Here is a 16,508-nt window from a genome sequence, read left to right on the forward strand (position 1 = left end):
GCTCGGGAGCCCCCCCCAAAATATAAAATAAAATTAAAAAAAAAAACCTCTCTGCTCACCGTTGTGGGAAGGGAAAATCTCATCCGTTAATTAATATTGTTATTCTTTTTTCATTTAAGCACCAAGCTTAGCTTGATTTTCAGCCCCCGTGATTTTGGGGGTTTTCTTCTAGATCGTCAAGACTTCGCCCACCGCTAATTAAAGGAGGGGCAAGAGGCGGTTCGATGCTCATTGAGGTTGTCGGCTCCTGAAGAAACGCCCATCTCCAACCTCGGTTTTATCCGGTAAAGGCAACGCACGAGCGCCGGTGGGTGGGAATCGAAGCTCCAAAAATTCAGCCTAGGAAAGAAAACCGCAGGTAATTAGCCGGGAGGTTAATTAGCCGTCGGATTCGCATAAATCATCACCTCCGTCCCCAGAGGGGAGGGGAAAATAAAAGAGGGAAAATGGTTTTCTTGGTGGAAATACGTGACGATGGGACGTCTCCCAGCTGAGGATAGAGCTTCAAAGGAGCTTCACGGGCAGGAGGGGGATGTCCCCGTTGGGGGCAAAGAGAGAAAATGCTCCCGAAAAATGCAACTGAGCTCCATAAACCACTTTTATCCAGAAAAGAAAGTTAATTCAATCATTAAAAAAGCCAAAAAAAAGATAAGGAGAAAGGAGGTTTTGGGCCTCAGGGCGGGATTGCGCCATTATTGGTGTTGTCATAGACTCTACCGGTGCCCTACGGTGAAATTATGAGGATTAGTGCCTTGCTCTTGGTCTAGTTCTCTCTGGCAGGATGAAAAATCAGCATTTTTCCCCAAAAAATCCTTCCAAAATCCTCTTCTCAGCCTTCCTCCGTGAAGGACGGTAGATGGGGACCACCAACCGGCTGCAGTGAAGCCGCCTCGAGGAGGTTGAGCAGGGCAGACAGCGCCCCAGCCCCCACCTCGATCCGCCCATTTCATGGGCCCAGTTGATAATTAAAGCTCACCCAGCCGTCGCAGTGACAGTAATTAACACTAACGAGCGACAGGCAGGTACACAAGGCTGTTCTCAACCCACTACAAGAGCCGTCCATCCGTGTCCCGCTCTTACGGGTAGAGACAAGGTGAAGAGCAGCATCTCCAGCAGCGTGGGGTTTTTTTAAGAAAATGAATTTTTCTGCTTTTAAACAACTTCTTCAAGTTTAAAGTTGAGGTTTTAAGGCAGCACCATGACAAGGCCGGAGCTGCGGTGAGGCCACGTTGCTGATGGTCAACCTGGTGGCCACGGGGACCCCTTGCTGAGGTTACCCCCCATCAGCAAGGCGGTTAACGAAGGTGGGGAGCAGGATCAGCCCTGGGATTGACCACCCTGAGGTGACACCAGCATCCGGCCGATGGCTTCGGACCATGACGGAGCAAACCCAGGGCGTCAGCCTGGTCCGATGGGATCCCAAACATCCCCGGGCGACCACAGGGATGGAAGTTTGGAGGACTTTATTAAAAATCACACCTTTTTCTCACCTAAGTCTTGACTTTGTGGCTTCCGTTAGTAAATTAATCCTACTTCTTGATGGCGGCGGCGGCCTTATTTAATTTTCTGTTCCGTAAACGACTCGCTCTAAGCTTCGTTTAAAAGCAATGAGGCTTCTCCGTCGCATTAAAAGCCAGAGCGATAATGCGGTTGCTTCAGGTCAAGAGGCAGAGCTGGTTTACGCTTTACGAGCCCTAACGATGATTGCCCGAGGGCTCTTGGGTTCTTAAGGCGCGAATAGGAAGGTTGATTAATTAAAATCCGAGGAATGGGGCCAGGGTGGCGGTGGGCGGCATTTAGCGAGGGGAAGATGAACCGGAGTGAAGCTAAAGTCTCTCGTGGCGCAGAAATCGGGGACCAAATCGCCGGCGGCGTCCTGGAAAGCAAAGCCCAGGGTTTTTTTCGGGGGGAAAAAAGTGAGTTTTAGGTACGTGGAGCCGAGCTTTAAATTCACCTTCTATCGCTCAACCTAACGGGGGGAAAAGAATTGGTGCTCCGGTAGCCGAAAACAGCAAAGCCAAACCCATCTGACGCCTGTTCCCATGGCAGGAGCATCTCCCATCCCGCCTCGCTGCCATGGCAACAGCGACTCCTTAGGAGCATCATCAACCACCAACGCTAAATTTGGGGGGGGACAGCTCTGCCCGCGCCCCGACGGCAGGGTGGGATTGAGCCGAGGTGAGGGAGGGGCTCGAATTAACATCCCCCCCCCCTTCCCTTTAAGCCAAATAATCTGCCCAGCGAATCGCCCGCTTAATTAATTCCTGCAAACGCCGCGCCGCCGCTGCCGCCAGCCGGGAATTACCTGCGCCCGAGCGGTAATTAATTGCGGGTAAACCCCATCGAGAAAAAGGGAGGGCTCAACAGCGAGTCGCGAAGGGGGCAAGCCGGGAGTCGGGGGGAAGGGGCATTACAAAAGGGAGAAAATCAATTCAAAACCAAGGAAGGAAAAAAAAGGGGGATGAGGAAAGCGCTCAGCATCCTTCCCCCCTTTTTTTCTTTTCCTTTTCTCTTTCCTTTTCTCCTTTTCCCCTTTTCTTTTTCTCCTTTTCCTTTTCTCCCTTTCCCCTTTTCCCTTTCCCCTTTCTCCTTTTTCTTTTCTCCTTCTCTTTCCTCTTTCCTTTTCTATTTCCTCTTTCCTTTTCTTTCCTCTTTCCTTTTCTTTCTCCCTTTCCTTTTCGCCGGCCACGAATCCTTCCCTTCCTTTCCCTTTTCTTTCTTTTGCCTTTTTCTTTTTCTTTTCCTCTTTTTATTTTCCACTTTTTCTTTTCCTCTTTTTCTTTTTCTCTTTTCCTCTTTTTCTTTTTCTTTTTCTCTTTTCCTCTTTTTCTTTTTCTTTTTCTCTTTTCCTCTTTTTCTTTTTCTTTTTCTCTTTTCCTCTTTTTCTTTTTCTTTTTCTCTTTTCCTCTTTTTCTTTTCCACTTTTTCTCTTCCTCTTTTTCTTTTTCACTTTTCCTCTTTTTCTTTTCCACTTTTTCTCTTCCTCTTTTTCTTTTCCACTTTTTCTCTTCCTCTTTTTCTTTTCCACTTTTTCTCTTCCTCTTTTTCTTTTCCACTTTTTCTCTTCCTCTTTTTCTTTTCCACTTTTTCTCTTCCTCTTTTTCTTTTCCACTTTTTCTCTTCCTCTTTTTCTTTTCCACTTTTTCTCTTCCTCTTTTTCTTTTTCTTTTCCACTTTTCCTCTTCCTCTTTTTCTTTTTCTCTTTTCCTCTTTTTCTTTTCCTCTTCCGCTTTTTCTTTTCCGCTTTTTCTTTTCCGCTTTTTCTTTTCCGCTTTTTCTTTTCCGCTTTTTCTTTTTCTTTTCCGCTTTTTCTTTTCCGCTTTTTCTTTTCCGCTTTTTCTTTTCCGCTTTTTCTTTTCCCCTCCACTATATATCTTCCAGTCACCAACGTGCGCCGAGCCCCAGAGGGCTTAAAAAAAAATAAATACATAAAATCCCAAGAAACCCCACTCTTGCAGCAGCAAACCTTCACGAGGGCGGGTAAACCACACTTATTTATTCTTTTCTCCACCTGGCGAATAAAACACGACACGCCACGGAGCTAAAAATACCATAAAACTGCTTTAATTAGAAGGGGTCCGGCTAATAAACCTGCTTGAGCCTAACACAGCTCATGGGCTGATAATTAATGCATTTCAAATGGGTTTCGACAGCGGGTAAGTCCCCGTCGGCGCAGCATTTGCCTCCACAGGGTGCATGGGGGGGGCAAACCACATGGCATTTGCTTTTTTCCAGGTGTTTTCAGCCCAAAAAAAGCGCCAGAGCCGGCCACGAATCCTACAGTCATGGCTCTTATGATGTTAAGGCGGCATTTTCTCACCACGGCGTCCTCCGAAGGGATGCTCAGGTCAGTTGGTATTAATACTGGGGGGGTTTTGGGGTGTTTTCGGAGCACCGGTGGTGGTAAAGTCCCGGCACGGGCCCCTCCGGTGCTTTTCCCATGGGATACAGCGGGAAAAGAGGAGGTGGGGATGACTGTGGTACAGGAGTGCCACACTCTGGCCGTGCCACACCAGGCAGGAGACCTCCAAGAGATCCTCACCCTTCTAAAACACCCCGTCGTCCTGCAAACCCCGATCCGGCCAAATCTGGGGGTGCGGAAATCAAACCGGGTACCCTCATGGGCAGAGGAAACCCACACTCCAGGGCCAGCGCTGATTTTCTCCAAAAATCTATTTATTTCCATGGGTTTTTCTTAAAAAAAAAAAAAAAAAAAAAGAGGATTGAAATGAAATTAACCTCCACCGAGGACAACCGAGGAGCCACAGGAGCTGCTGGTGGCCCCGAAACGTCAAATCCCTTTTTAGGATCCAGCCAAACTCACCCGAAAGCAACGGAGGCAGCGGTGTAAGGGGGAGCTTTTCCCCCGTTACGGGGATCCCCTGGTTGTCCCAAGGGATTGGGGACGGATCCCGGCGTCGCGGCGCTCGGCACCGGCTGGGCGAGAGCATCCCGGCGAGTTTTCCCCGCCATCACTGATGCTGCTTCTTGTGCCGGAGGATTTCGGTGGGGGTGAAGGTGAAATCCTGCTGGCAAACGTCACAGCGGTAGTGTCGGTGCAGGGCGGAGGTTTTGGATGAGTTTTCCGAGGTTTCTTCCTGGGGGGCTGGGGGGAAAACGCGGAGGAAAAAAAGGGATCGGAAGGAAATCAAAGCCTTTTCTTTCCTCCCCACATCGCGCCCCCAAAACGTGGCATCTCGTGGGACTCTCCTAAAAGCCGAACTTCCTGATTGTCCCTTGTCACAGCCCCACGGAGAAGGGGGGGGACACGACAAGACTCACCCTCGGCGGGTCGGCAAGCGCTTTCGTGGCACATACGCTCCAGGGGGGTGAAGGGCATGTGGAGATCGCAGTGGGGACAGGTCCAGAAGCTCCGCAGGCAGTCGCTGTAGAGGTCCGTATCCGTCTGCGGGATGCGAAGGGGATGCTCAGCTTTTCCCCAGGTGGGGGTGGAAGGGGCGGCAGAGGCGGGTACTCACCGTCAGGCAGTTGTAGGTGAGAAAATCGGTCACCCTGTAGCCTCCTTTCACCTCGTCGGGTTTCATCTCCATCCCTTGGAAGAGCCCCGGCAGCCGGGGAGCGGCAGCCACGGTTTGGGGACCGACGTAGAGGTTTTGTTTCTCCAGGCCGGTGAGCTGGCGCAGGCGGTACGGCACCTGTAAGAAGACACGAGGATGTCACGGAGGGGCTGCGCCAACTCCCCTCATCCTCTTTTCTCAGCCTTCCCCCCCAGGTAAGGCACCGGGGATGGATTAAAACCACGTGCGTGTGGTCACCTCCATCCGCAGGAACTCCAGCAGCCGCCGGGTGAGGTCGGATACATCCCGGGAGCTCGGCCGGCAGCCCGAATCCTCTCCTCGACCTTCCAAAAGCTGGTGGAGGAGTTTTTCCCATGCGGAACGAAGCTGTAGGGCCGCGGAGAGAAGCCGTAGGGCAGAGTCCGCATCGGGGACGGTGAGCTCCAGCCATCCATCCGCCACCAGCCGGGCGCAGTCCGCACTGGTGTCCAGCGAACGGGAAAAGAGCAGGAGAGCCTGGAAGAGCCAAACGCAATGGGTTTGGGGTGAGGAAGGCTACAGGAAGGTTTGGAGAGGAAGAGGAAGGGGAAAAAAGAGCTCACCTGTAGGGCTGGGACCCGGACGCAGTTCACCAGGTAGGGTCTGTTGGTCTCCAGCAGCGAGACGAAGGCGAGGAGCTGGTGGTGGCGGCTCAACCCCTCCGTGGGCTCTGCAGGGGGAATTAGGGGGTGGTTTGGGGTCCAGCCCCCATCCCCATCCCCATCCACCCCCTTTCCCCCCAACCCCAGTGCCCAGGGATTTGCCAAAGCCGGAGACCGGTGGCATTTTTACCCCCGGCGGGTAAAAAAGCCGAGGAGAAACAGAGCCAATTCCTGCGGGATTGGGGTTTATCCCACCTTTGGTCCCACCGCGTTCCGGTCCTTCCTTGGCGTGGAGCAGCTCCGGGCTGGTAGCGAAGACGCAGGTGGGATGAAGGACGACGCCCTGCTTGTTTTTGGTGTGAAAAATCTGCAGCGAGACGGGAAAAAAAAAAAAAAAAACGCGTCGAGGGAGAACGTGGGGCCGCCGGGGACAACCCCCAAAGGGGCTGTGGGATGCCACGGACCTGATCAGAGTCTTTGCGGCCACTGTTGAGCTGGTCGGGCACGGCCAGTTGGGGGTAAAGCCCCCTGCACAGCACCAGTTTGAGCAGGGTGAGCTGGGAGGAGGAGAGGGCTGAGCTGGATACGGCCTGGAGCTCCTCCACGTTGTGGCGGAGCTTAAACTTGACATCCTGCGGAGGAAGAGATGGCGTCAGGGGACCCGGCATGGCCCGATCCTGCTTCCCGGGAGAGGAAAGGGACGCCGGAGGGTCACCTGGATATCAATGCTGCGCTCCCCCTTGCCGCGGGTACCACCATCCTCCTCTTCGCCGGAGGAGGCGGCGTCCGCTCCGTCCTGCAGCCGCAGCACTTTACGCTTCCGACCCTCCGTCTCGGCATGGGAAAGCCACCAACGGTGGGGCCCCGCGCTCCCTGCGCCCCCAAAATCATCCCCACCAGCAAAATCCTGTGGGGATTCAGGCGCACCTCACCCCAAAAATCAGCCCCACAAAACCTCCCGTGGGGACTCGAGCGCATCTCACCCCAAAAATCAGCTCCCCACAACCTCCCACAGTGATTTAATCGCATCTCACCCCAAAAATCCGCTCCCCATAACCTCCCGCAGGGATTTAATCACACCTCAACCCAAAAATCAGCCCCACACAACCTCCCGTGGGGACTCAAGAGCATCTCACCCCAAAAATCCGTTCCCCACAGACTCCCGTGGGCACTCAAGCACCCGTTGCCCCAAAAATCCGTTCCCCACAAACTCCCGCAGGGATTTAAGCACACCTCACCCCAAAAATCCACTCCCCACAACCTCCCTTGGGGATTTAAGCACACCTCACCCCAAAAATCCGCTCCCCACAACCTCCCTTGGGGATTTAATCCCATCTCACCCCAAAAATCCGCTCCCCACAACCTCCCTTGGGGATTTAATCCCATCTCACCCCAAAAATCCGCTCCCCACAACCTCCCTTGGGGATTTAATCCCATCTCACCCCAAAAATCCGCTCCCCACAACCTCCCTTGGGGATTTAATCCCATCTCACCCCAAAAATCCGCTCCCCACAACCTCCCTTGGGGATTTAATCCCATCTCACCCCAAAAATCCGCTCCCCACAACCTCCCTTGGGGATTTAATCCCATCTCACCCCAAAAATCCGCTCCCCACAACCTCCCTTGGGGATTTAATCCCATCTCACCCCAAAAATCCGCTCCCCACAACCTCCCTTGGGGATTTAATCCCATCTCACCCCAAAAATCCGCTCCCCACAACCTCCCTTGGGGATTTAATCCCATCTCACCCCAAAAATCCGCTCCCCACAACCTCCCTTGGGGATTTAATCCCATCTCACCCCAAAAATCCGCTCCCCACAACCTCCCTTGGGGATTTAATCCCATCTCACCCCAAAAATCCGCTCCCCACAACCTCCCTTGGGGATTTAATCCCATCTCACCCCAAAAATCCGCTCCCCACAACCTCCCTTGGGGATTTAATCCCATCTCACCCCAAAAATCCGCTCCCCACAACCTCCCTTGGGGATTTAATCCCATCTCACCCCAAAAATCCGCTCCCCACAACCTCCCTTGGGGATTTAATCCCATCTCACCCCAAAAATCCGCTCCCCACAACCTCCCTTGGGGATTTAATCCCATCTCACCCCAAAAATCCGCTCCCCACAACCTCCCTTGGGGATTTAATCCCATCTCACCCCAAAAATCCGCTCCCCACAACCTCCCTTGGGGATTTAATCCCATCTCACCCCAAAAATCCGCTCCCCACAACCTCCCTTGGGGATTTAATCCCATCTCACCCCAAAAATCCGCTCCCCACAACCTCCCTTGGGGATTTAATCCCATCTCACCCCAAAAATCCGCTCCCCACAACCTCCCTTGGGGATTTAATCCCATCTCACCCCAAAAATCCGCTCCCCACAACCTCCCTTGGGGATTTAATCCCATCTCACCCCAAAAATCCGCTCCCCACAACCTCCCTTGGGGATTTAATCCCATCTCACCCCAAAAATCCGCTCCCCACAACCTCCCTTGGGGATTTAATCCCATCTCACCCCAAAAATCCGCTCCCCACAACCTCCCTTGGGGATTTAATCCCATCTCACCCCAAAAATCCGCTCCCCACAACCTCCCTTGGGGATTTAATCCCATCTCACCCCAAAAATCCGCTCCCCACAACCTCCCTTGGGGATTTAATCCCATCTCACCCCAAAAATCCGCTCCCCACAACCTCCCTTGGGGATTTAATCCCATCTCACCCCAAAAATCCGCTCCCCACAACCTCCCTTGGGGATTTAATCCCATCTCACCCCAAAAATCCGCTCCCCACAACCTCCCTTGGGGATTTAATCCCATCTCACCCCAAAAATCCGCTCCCCACAACCTCCCTTGGGGATTTAATCCCATCTCACCCCAAAAATCCGCTCCCCACAACCTCCCTTGGGGATTTAATCCCATCTCACCCCAAAAATCCGCTCCCCACAACCTCCCTTGGGGATTTAATCCCATCTCACCCCAAAAATCCGCTCCCCACAACCTCCCTTGGGGATTTAATCCCATCTCACCCCAAAAATCCGCTCCCCACAACCTCCCTTGGGGATTTAATCCCATCTCACCCCAAAAATCCGCTCCCCACAACCTCCCTTGGGGATTTAATCCCATCTCACCCCAAAAATCCGCTCCCCACAACCTCCCTTGGGGATTTAATCCCATCTCACCCCAAAAATCCGCTCCCCACAACCTCCCTTGGGGATTTAATCCCATCTCACCCCAAAAATCCGCTCCCCACAACCTCCCTTGGGGATTTAATCCCATCTCACCCCAAAAATCCGCTCCCCACAACCTCCCTTGGGGATTTAATCCCATCTCACCCCAAAAATCCGCTCCCCACAACCTCCCTTGGGGATTTAATCCCATCTCACCCCAAAAATCCGCTCCCCACAACCTCCCTTGGGGATTTAATCCCATCTCACCCCAAAAATCCGCTCCCCACAACCTCCCTTGGGGATTTAATCCCATCTCACCCCAAAAATCCGCTCCCCACAACCTCCCTTGGGGATTTAATCCCATCTCACCCCAAAAATCCGCTCCCCACAACCTCCCTTGGGGATTTAATCCCATCTCACCCCAAAAATCCGCTCCCCACAACCTCCCTTGGGGATTTAATCCCATCTCACCCCAAAAATCCGCTCCCCACAACCTCCCTTGGGGATTTAATCCCATCTCACCCCAAAAATCCGCTCCCCACAACCTCCCTTGGGGATTTAATCCCATCTCACCCCAAAAATCCGCTCCCCACAACCTCCCTTGGGGATTTAATCCCATCTCACCCCAAAAATCCGCTCCCCACAACCTCCCTTGGGGATTTAATCCCATCTCACCCCAAAAATCCGCTCCCCACAACCTCCCTTGGGGATTTAATCCCATCTCACCCCAAAAATCCGCTCCCCACAACCTCCCTTGGGGATTTAATCCCATCTCACCCCAAAAATCCGCTCCCCACAACCTCCCTTGGGGATTTAATCCCATCTCACCCCAAAAATCCGCTCCCCACAACCTCCCTTGGGGATTTAATCCCATCTCACCCCAAAAATCCGCTCCCCACAACCTCCCTTGGGGATTTAATCCCATCTCACCCCAAAAATCCGCTCCCCACAACCTCCCTTGGGGATTTAATCCCATCTCACCCCAAAAATCCGCTCCCCACAACCTCCCTTGGGGATTTAATCCCATCTCACCCCAAAAATCCGCTCCCCACAACCTCCCTTGGGGATTTAATCCCATCTCACCCCAAAAATCCGCTCCCCACAACCTCCCTTGGGGATTTAATCCCATCTCACCCCAAAAATCCGCTCCCCACAACCTCCCTTGGGGATTTAATCCCATCTCACCCCAAAAATCCGCTCCCCACAACCTCCCTTGGGGATTTAATCCCATCTCACCCCAAAAATCCGCTCCCCACAACCTCCCTTGGGGATTTAATCCCATCTCACCCCAAAAATCCGCTCCCCACAACCTCCCTTGGGGATTTAATCCCATCTCACCCCAAAAATCCGCTCCCCACAACCTCCCTTGGGGATTTAATCCCATCTCACCCCAAAAATCCGCTCCCCACAACCTCCCTTGGGGATTTAATCCCATCTCACCCCAAAAATCCGCTCCCCACAACCTCCCTTGGGGATTTAATCCCATCTCACCCCAAAAATCCGCTCCCCACAACCTCCCTTGGGGATTTAATCCCATCTCACCCCAAAAATCCGCTCCCCACAACCTCCCTTGGGGATTTAATCCCATCTCACCCCAAAAATCCGCTCCCCACAACCTCCCTTGGGGATTTAATCCCATCTCACCCCAAAAATCCGCTCCCCACAACCTCCCTTGGGGATTTAATCCCATCTCACCCCAAAAATCCGCTCCCCACAACCTCCCTTGGGGATTTAATCCCATCTCACCCCAAAAATCCGCTCCCCACAACCTCCCTTGGGGATTTAATCCCATCTCACCCCAAAAATCCGCTCCCCACAACCTCCCTTGGGGATTTAATCCCATCTCACCCCAAAAATCCGCTCCCCACAACCTCCCTTGGGGATTTAATCCCATCTCACCCCAAAAATCCGCTCCCCACAACCTCCCTTGGGGATTTAATCCCATCTCACCCCAAAAATCCGCTCCCCACAACCTCCCTTGGGGATTTAATCCCATCTCACCCCAAAAATCCGCTCCCCACAACCTCCCTTGGGGATTTAATCCCATCTCACCCCAAAAATCCGCTCCCCACAACCTCCCTTGGGGATTTAATCCCATCTCACCCCAAAAATCCGCTCCCCACAACCTCCCTTGGGGATTTAATCCCATCTCACCCCAAAAATCCGCTCCCCACAACCTCCCTTGGGGATTTAATCCCATCTCACCCCAAAAATCCGCTCCCCACAACCTCCCTTGGGGATTTAATCCCATCTCACCCCAAAAATCCGCTCCCCACAACCTCCCTTGGGGATTTAATCCCATCTCACCCCAAAAATCCGCTCCCCACAACCTCCCTTGGGGATTTAATCCCATCTCACCCCAAAAATCCGCTCCCCACAACCTCCCTTGGGGATTTAATCCCATCTCACCCCAAAAATCCGCTCCCCACAACCTCCCTTGGGGATTTAATCCCATCTCACCCCAAAAATCCGCTCCCCACAACCTCCCTTGGGGATTTAATCCCATCTCACCCCAAAAATCCGCTCCCCACAACCTCCCTTGGGGATTTAATCCCATCTCACCCCAAAAATCCGCTCCCCACAACCTCCCTTGGGGATTTAATCCCATCTCACCCCAAAAATCCGCTCCCCACAACCTCCCTTGGGGATTTAATCCCATCTCACCCCAAAAATCCGCTCCCCACAACCTCCCTTGGGGATTTAATCCCATCTCACCCCAAAAATCCGCTCCCCACAACCTCCCTTGGGGATTTAATCCCATCTCACCCCAAAAATCCGCTCCCCACAACCTCCCTTGGGGATTTAATCCCATCTCACCCCAAAAATCCGCTCCCCACAACCTCCCTTGGGGATTTAATCCCATCTCACCCCAAAAATCCGCTCCCCACAACCTCCCTTGGGGATTTAATCCCATCTCACCCCAAAAATCCGCTCCCCACAACCTCCCTTGGGGATTTAATCCCATCTCACCCCAAAAATCCGCTCCCCACAACCTCCCTTGGGGATTTAATCCCATCTCACCCCAAAAATCCGCTCCCCACAACCTCCCTTGGGGATTTAATCCCATCTCACCCCAAAAATCCGCTCCCCACAACCTCCCTTGGGGATTTAATCCCATCTCACCCCAAAAATCCGCTCCCCACAACCTCCCTTGGGGATTTAATCCCATCTCACCCCAAAAATCCGCTCCCCACAACCTCCCTTGGGGATTTAATCCCATCTCACCCCAAAAATCCGCTCCCCACAACCTCCCTTGGGGATTTAATCCCATCTCACCCCAAAAATCCGCTCCCCACAACCTCCCTTGGGGATTTAATCCCATCTCACCCCAAAAATCCGCTCCCCACAACCTCCCTTGGGGATTTAATCCCATCTCACCCCAAAAATCCGCTCCCCACAACCTCCCTTGGGGATTTAATCCCATCTCACCCCAAAAATCCGCTCCCCACAACCTCCCTTGGGGATTTAATCCCATCTCACCCCAAAAATCCGCTCCCCACAACCTCCCTTGGGGATTTAATCCCATCTCACCCCAAAAATCCGCTCCCCACAACCTCCCTTGGGGATTTAATCCCATCTCACCCCAAAAATCCGCTCCCCACAACCTCCCTTGGGGATTTAATCCCATCTCACCCCAAAAATCCGCTCCCCACAACCTCCCTTGGGGATTTAATCCCATCTCACCCCAAAAATCCGCTCCCCACAACCTCCCTTGGGGATTTAATCCCATCTCACCCCAAAAATCCGCTCCCCACAACCTCCCTTGGGGATTTAATCCCATCTCACCCCAAAAATCCGCTCCCCACAACCTCCCTTGGGGATTTAATCCCATCTCACCCCAAAAATCCGCTCCCCACAACCTCCCTTGGGGATTTAATCCCATCTCACCCCAAAAATCCGCTCCCCACAACCTCCCTTGGGGATTTAATCCCATCTCACCCCAAAAATCCGCTCCCCACAACCTCCCTTGGGGATTTAATCCCATCTCACCCCAAAAATCCGCTCCCCACAACCTCCCTTGGGGATTTAATCCCATCTCACCCCAAAAATCCGCTCCCCACAACCTCCCTTGGGGATTTAATCCCATCTCACCCCAAAAATCCGCTCCCCACAACCTCCCTTGGGGATTTAATCCCATCTCACCCCAAAAATCCGCTCCCCACAACCTCCCTTGGGGATTTAATCCCATCTCACCCCAAAAATCCGCTCCCCACAACCTCCCTTGGGGATTTAATCCCATCTCACCCCAAAAATCCGCTCCCCACAACCTCCCTTGGGGATTTAATCCCATCTCACCCCAAAAATCCGCTCCCCACAACCTCCCTTGGGGATTTAATCCCATCTCACCCCAAAAATCCGCTCCCCACAACCTCCCTTGGGGATTTAATCCCATCTCACCCCAAAAATCCGCTCCCCACAACCTCCCTTGGGGATTTAATCCCATCTCACCCCAAAAATCCGCTCCCCACAACCTCCCTTGGGGATTTAATCCCATCTCACCCCAAAAATCCGCTCCCCACAACCTCCCTTGGGGATTTAATCCCATCTCACCCCAAAAATCCGCTCCCCACAACCTCCCTTGGGGATTTAATCCCATCTCACCCCAAAAATCCGCTCCCCACAACCTCCCTTGGGGATTTAATCCCATCTCACCCCAAAAATCCGCTCCCCACAACCTCCCTTGGGGATTTAATCCCATCTCACCCCAAAAATCCGCTCCCCACAACCTCCCTTGGGGATTTAATCCCATCTCACCCCAAAAATCCGCTCCCCACAACCTCCCTTGGGGATTTAATCCCATCTCACCCCAAAAATCCGCTCCCCACAACCTCCCTTGGGGATTTAATCCCATCTCACCCCAAAAATCCGCTCCCCACAACCTCCCTTGGGGATTTAATCCCATCTCACCCCAAAAATCCGCTCCCCACAACCTCCCTTGGGGATTTAATCCCATCTCACCCCAAAAATCCGCTCCCCACAACCTCCCTTGGGGATTTAATCCCATCTCACCCCAAAAATCCGCTCCCCACAACCTCCCTTGGGGATTTAATCCCATCTCACCCCAAAAATCCGCTCCCCACAACCTCCCTTGGGGATTTAATCCCATCTCACCCCAAAAATCCGCTCCCCACAACCTCCCTTGGGGATTTAATCCCATCTCACCCCAAAAATCCGCTCCCCACAACCTCCCTTGGGGATTTAATCCCATCTCACCCCAAAAATCCGCTCCCCACAACCTCCCTTGGGGATTTAATCCCATCTCACCCCAAAAATCCGCTCCCCACAACCTCCCTTGGGGATTTAATCCCATCTCACCCCAAAAATCCGCTCCCCACAACCTCCCTTGGGGATTTAATCCCATCTCACCCCAAAAATCCGCTCCCCACAACCTCCCTTGGGGATTTAATCCCATCTCACCCCAAAAATCCGCTCCCCACAACCTCCCTTGGGGATTTAATCCCATCTCACCCCAAAAATCCGCTCCCCACAACCTCCCTTGGGGATTTAATCCCATCTCACCCCAAAAATCCGCTCCCCACAACCTCCCTTGGGGATTTAATCCCATCTCACCCCAAAAATCCGCTCCCCACAACCTCCCTTGGGGATTTAATCCCATCTCACCCCAAAAATCCGCTCCCCACAACCTCCCTTGGGGATTTAATCCCATCTCACCCCAAAAATCCGCTCCCCACAACCTCCCTTGGGGATTTAATCCCATCTCACCCCAAAAATCCGCTCCCCACAACCTCCCTTGGGGATTTAATCCCATCTCACCCCAAAAATCCGCTCCCCACAACCTCCCTTGGGGATTTAATCCCATCTCACCCCAAAAATCCGCTCCCCACAACCTCCCTTGGGGATTTAATCCCATCTCACCCCAAAAATCCGCTCCCCACAACCTCCCTTGGGGATTTAATCCCATCTCACCCCAAAAATCCGCTCCCCACAACCTCCCTTGGGGATTTAATCCCATCTCACCCCAAAAATCCGCTCCCCACAACCTCCCTTGGGGATTTAATCCCATCTCACCCCAAAAATCCGCTCCCCACAACCTCCCTTGGGGATTTAATCCCATCTCACCCCAAAAATCCGCTCCCCACAACCTCCCTTGGGGATTTAATCCCATCTCACCCCAAAAATCCGCTCCCCACAACCTCCCTTGGGGATTTAATCCCATCTCACCCCAAAAATCCGCTCCCCACAACCTCCCTTGGGGATTTAATCCCATCTCACCCCAAAAATCCGCTCCCCACAACCTCCCTTGGGGATTTAATCCCATCTCACCCCAAAAATCCGCTCCCCACAACCTCCCTTGGGGATTTAATCCCATCTCACCCCAAAAATCCGCTCCCCACAACCTCCCTTGGGGATTTAATCCCATCTCACCCCAAAAATCCGCTCCCCACAACCTCCCTTGGGGATTTAATCCCATCTCACCCCAAAAATCCGCTCCCCACAACCTCCCTTGGGGATTTAATCCCATCTCACCCCAAAAATCCGCTCCCCACAACCTCCCTTGGGGATTTAATCCCATCTCACCCCAAAAATCCGCTCCCCACAACCTCCCTTGGGGATTTAATCCCATCTCACCCCAAAAATCCGCTCCCCACAACCTCCCTTGGGGATTTAATCCCATCTCACCCCAAAAATCCGCTCCCCACAACCTCCCTTGGGGATTTAATCCCATCTCACCCCAAAAATCCGCTCCCCACAACCTCCCTTGGGGATTTAATCCCATCTCACCCCAAAAATCCGCTCCCCACAACCTCCCTTGGGGATTTAATCCCATCTCACCCCAAAAATCCGCTCCCCACAACCTCCCTTGGGGATTTAATCCCATCTCACCCCAAAAATCCGCTCCCCACAACCTCCCTTGGGGATTTAATCCCATCTCACCCCAAAAATCCGCTCCCCACAACCTCCCTTGGGGATTTAATCCCATCTCACCCCAAAAATCCGCTCCCCACAACCTCCCTTGGGGATTTAATCCCATCTCACCCCAAAAATCCGCTCCCCACAACCTCCCTTGGGGATTTAATCCCATCTCACCCCAAAAATCCGCTCCCCACAACCTCCCTTGGGGATTTAATCCCATCTCACCCCAAAAATCCGCTCCCCACAACCTCCCTTGGGGATTTAATCCCATCTCACCCCAAAAATCCGCTCCCCACAACCTCCCTTGGGGATTTAATCCCATCTCACCCCAAAAATCCGCTCCCCACAACCTCCCTTGGGGATTTAATCCCATCTCACCCCAAAAATCCGCTCCCCACAACCTCCCTTGGGGATTTAATCCCATCTCACCCCAAAAATCCGCTCCCCACAACCTCCCTTGGGGATTTAATCCCATCTCACCCCAAAAATCCGCTCCCCACAACCTCCCTTGGGGATTTAATCCCATCTCACCCCAAAAATCCGCTCCCCACAACCTCCCTTGGGGATTTAATCCCATCTCACCCCAAAAATCCGCTCCCCACAACCTCCCTTGGGGATTTAATCCCATCTCACCCCAAAAATCCGCTCCCATCCTGCTTCCAGGGAGAGGAAAGGGACGCCGGAGGGTCACCTGGATATCAATGCTGCGCTCCCCCTTGCCGCGGGTACCACCATCCTCCTCTTCGCCGGAGGAGGCGGCGTCCGCTCCGTCCTGCAGCCGCAGCACTTTACGCTTCCGACCCTCCGTC

The 16,508-nt window shown here is 53.0% G+C and overlaps 1 protein-coding gene across 1 annotated transcript in view; it reads right to left on the reverse strand.

Annotated features, from left to right (window-relative positions):
- Window positions 1-4,472: 4,472 nt before the first annotated feature.
- Window positions 4,473-16,508, reverse strand: part of LOC104285728 (probable ATP-dependent RNA helicase DHX34) — a gene marked incomplete at its 5' end in the record, with an annotated part of 12,363 nt that continues 327 nt past the window's right edge. Inside the window, 8 exons of the mRNA XM_009884215.1 lie at window positions 4,473-4,606; window positions 4,774-4,906; window positions 4,980-5,156; window positions 5,277-5,534; window positions 5,621-5,727; window positions 5,915-6,026; window positions 6,124-6,291; window positions 16,391-16,508. The exon at window positions 16,391-16,508 is cut by the window's right edge and continues 104 nt beyond it. Of these exons, the coding sequence (XP_009882517.1) occupies window positions 4,473-4,606; window positions 4,774-4,906; window positions 4,980-5,156; window positions 5,277-5,534; window positions 5,621-5,727; window positions 5,915-6,026; window positions 6,124-6,291; window positions 16,391-16,508 (1,207 nt within the window). The remainder of the gene's footprint in view (window positions 4,607-4,773; window positions 4,907-4,979; window positions 5,157-5,276; window positions 5,535-5,620; window positions 5,728-5,914; window positions 6,027-6,123; window positions 6,292-16,390) is intronic.

Source organism: Charadrius vociferus, unplaced genomic scaffold (assembly GCF_000708025.1).
Source record: "Charadrius vociferus isolate BGI_N301 unplaced genomic scaffold, ASM70802v2 scaffold265, whole genome shotgun sequence".
In the NCBI taxonomy this organism is placed as follows: Eukaryota; Metazoa; Chordata; class Aves; order Charadriiformes; family Charadriidae; genus Charadrius; species Charadrius vociferus.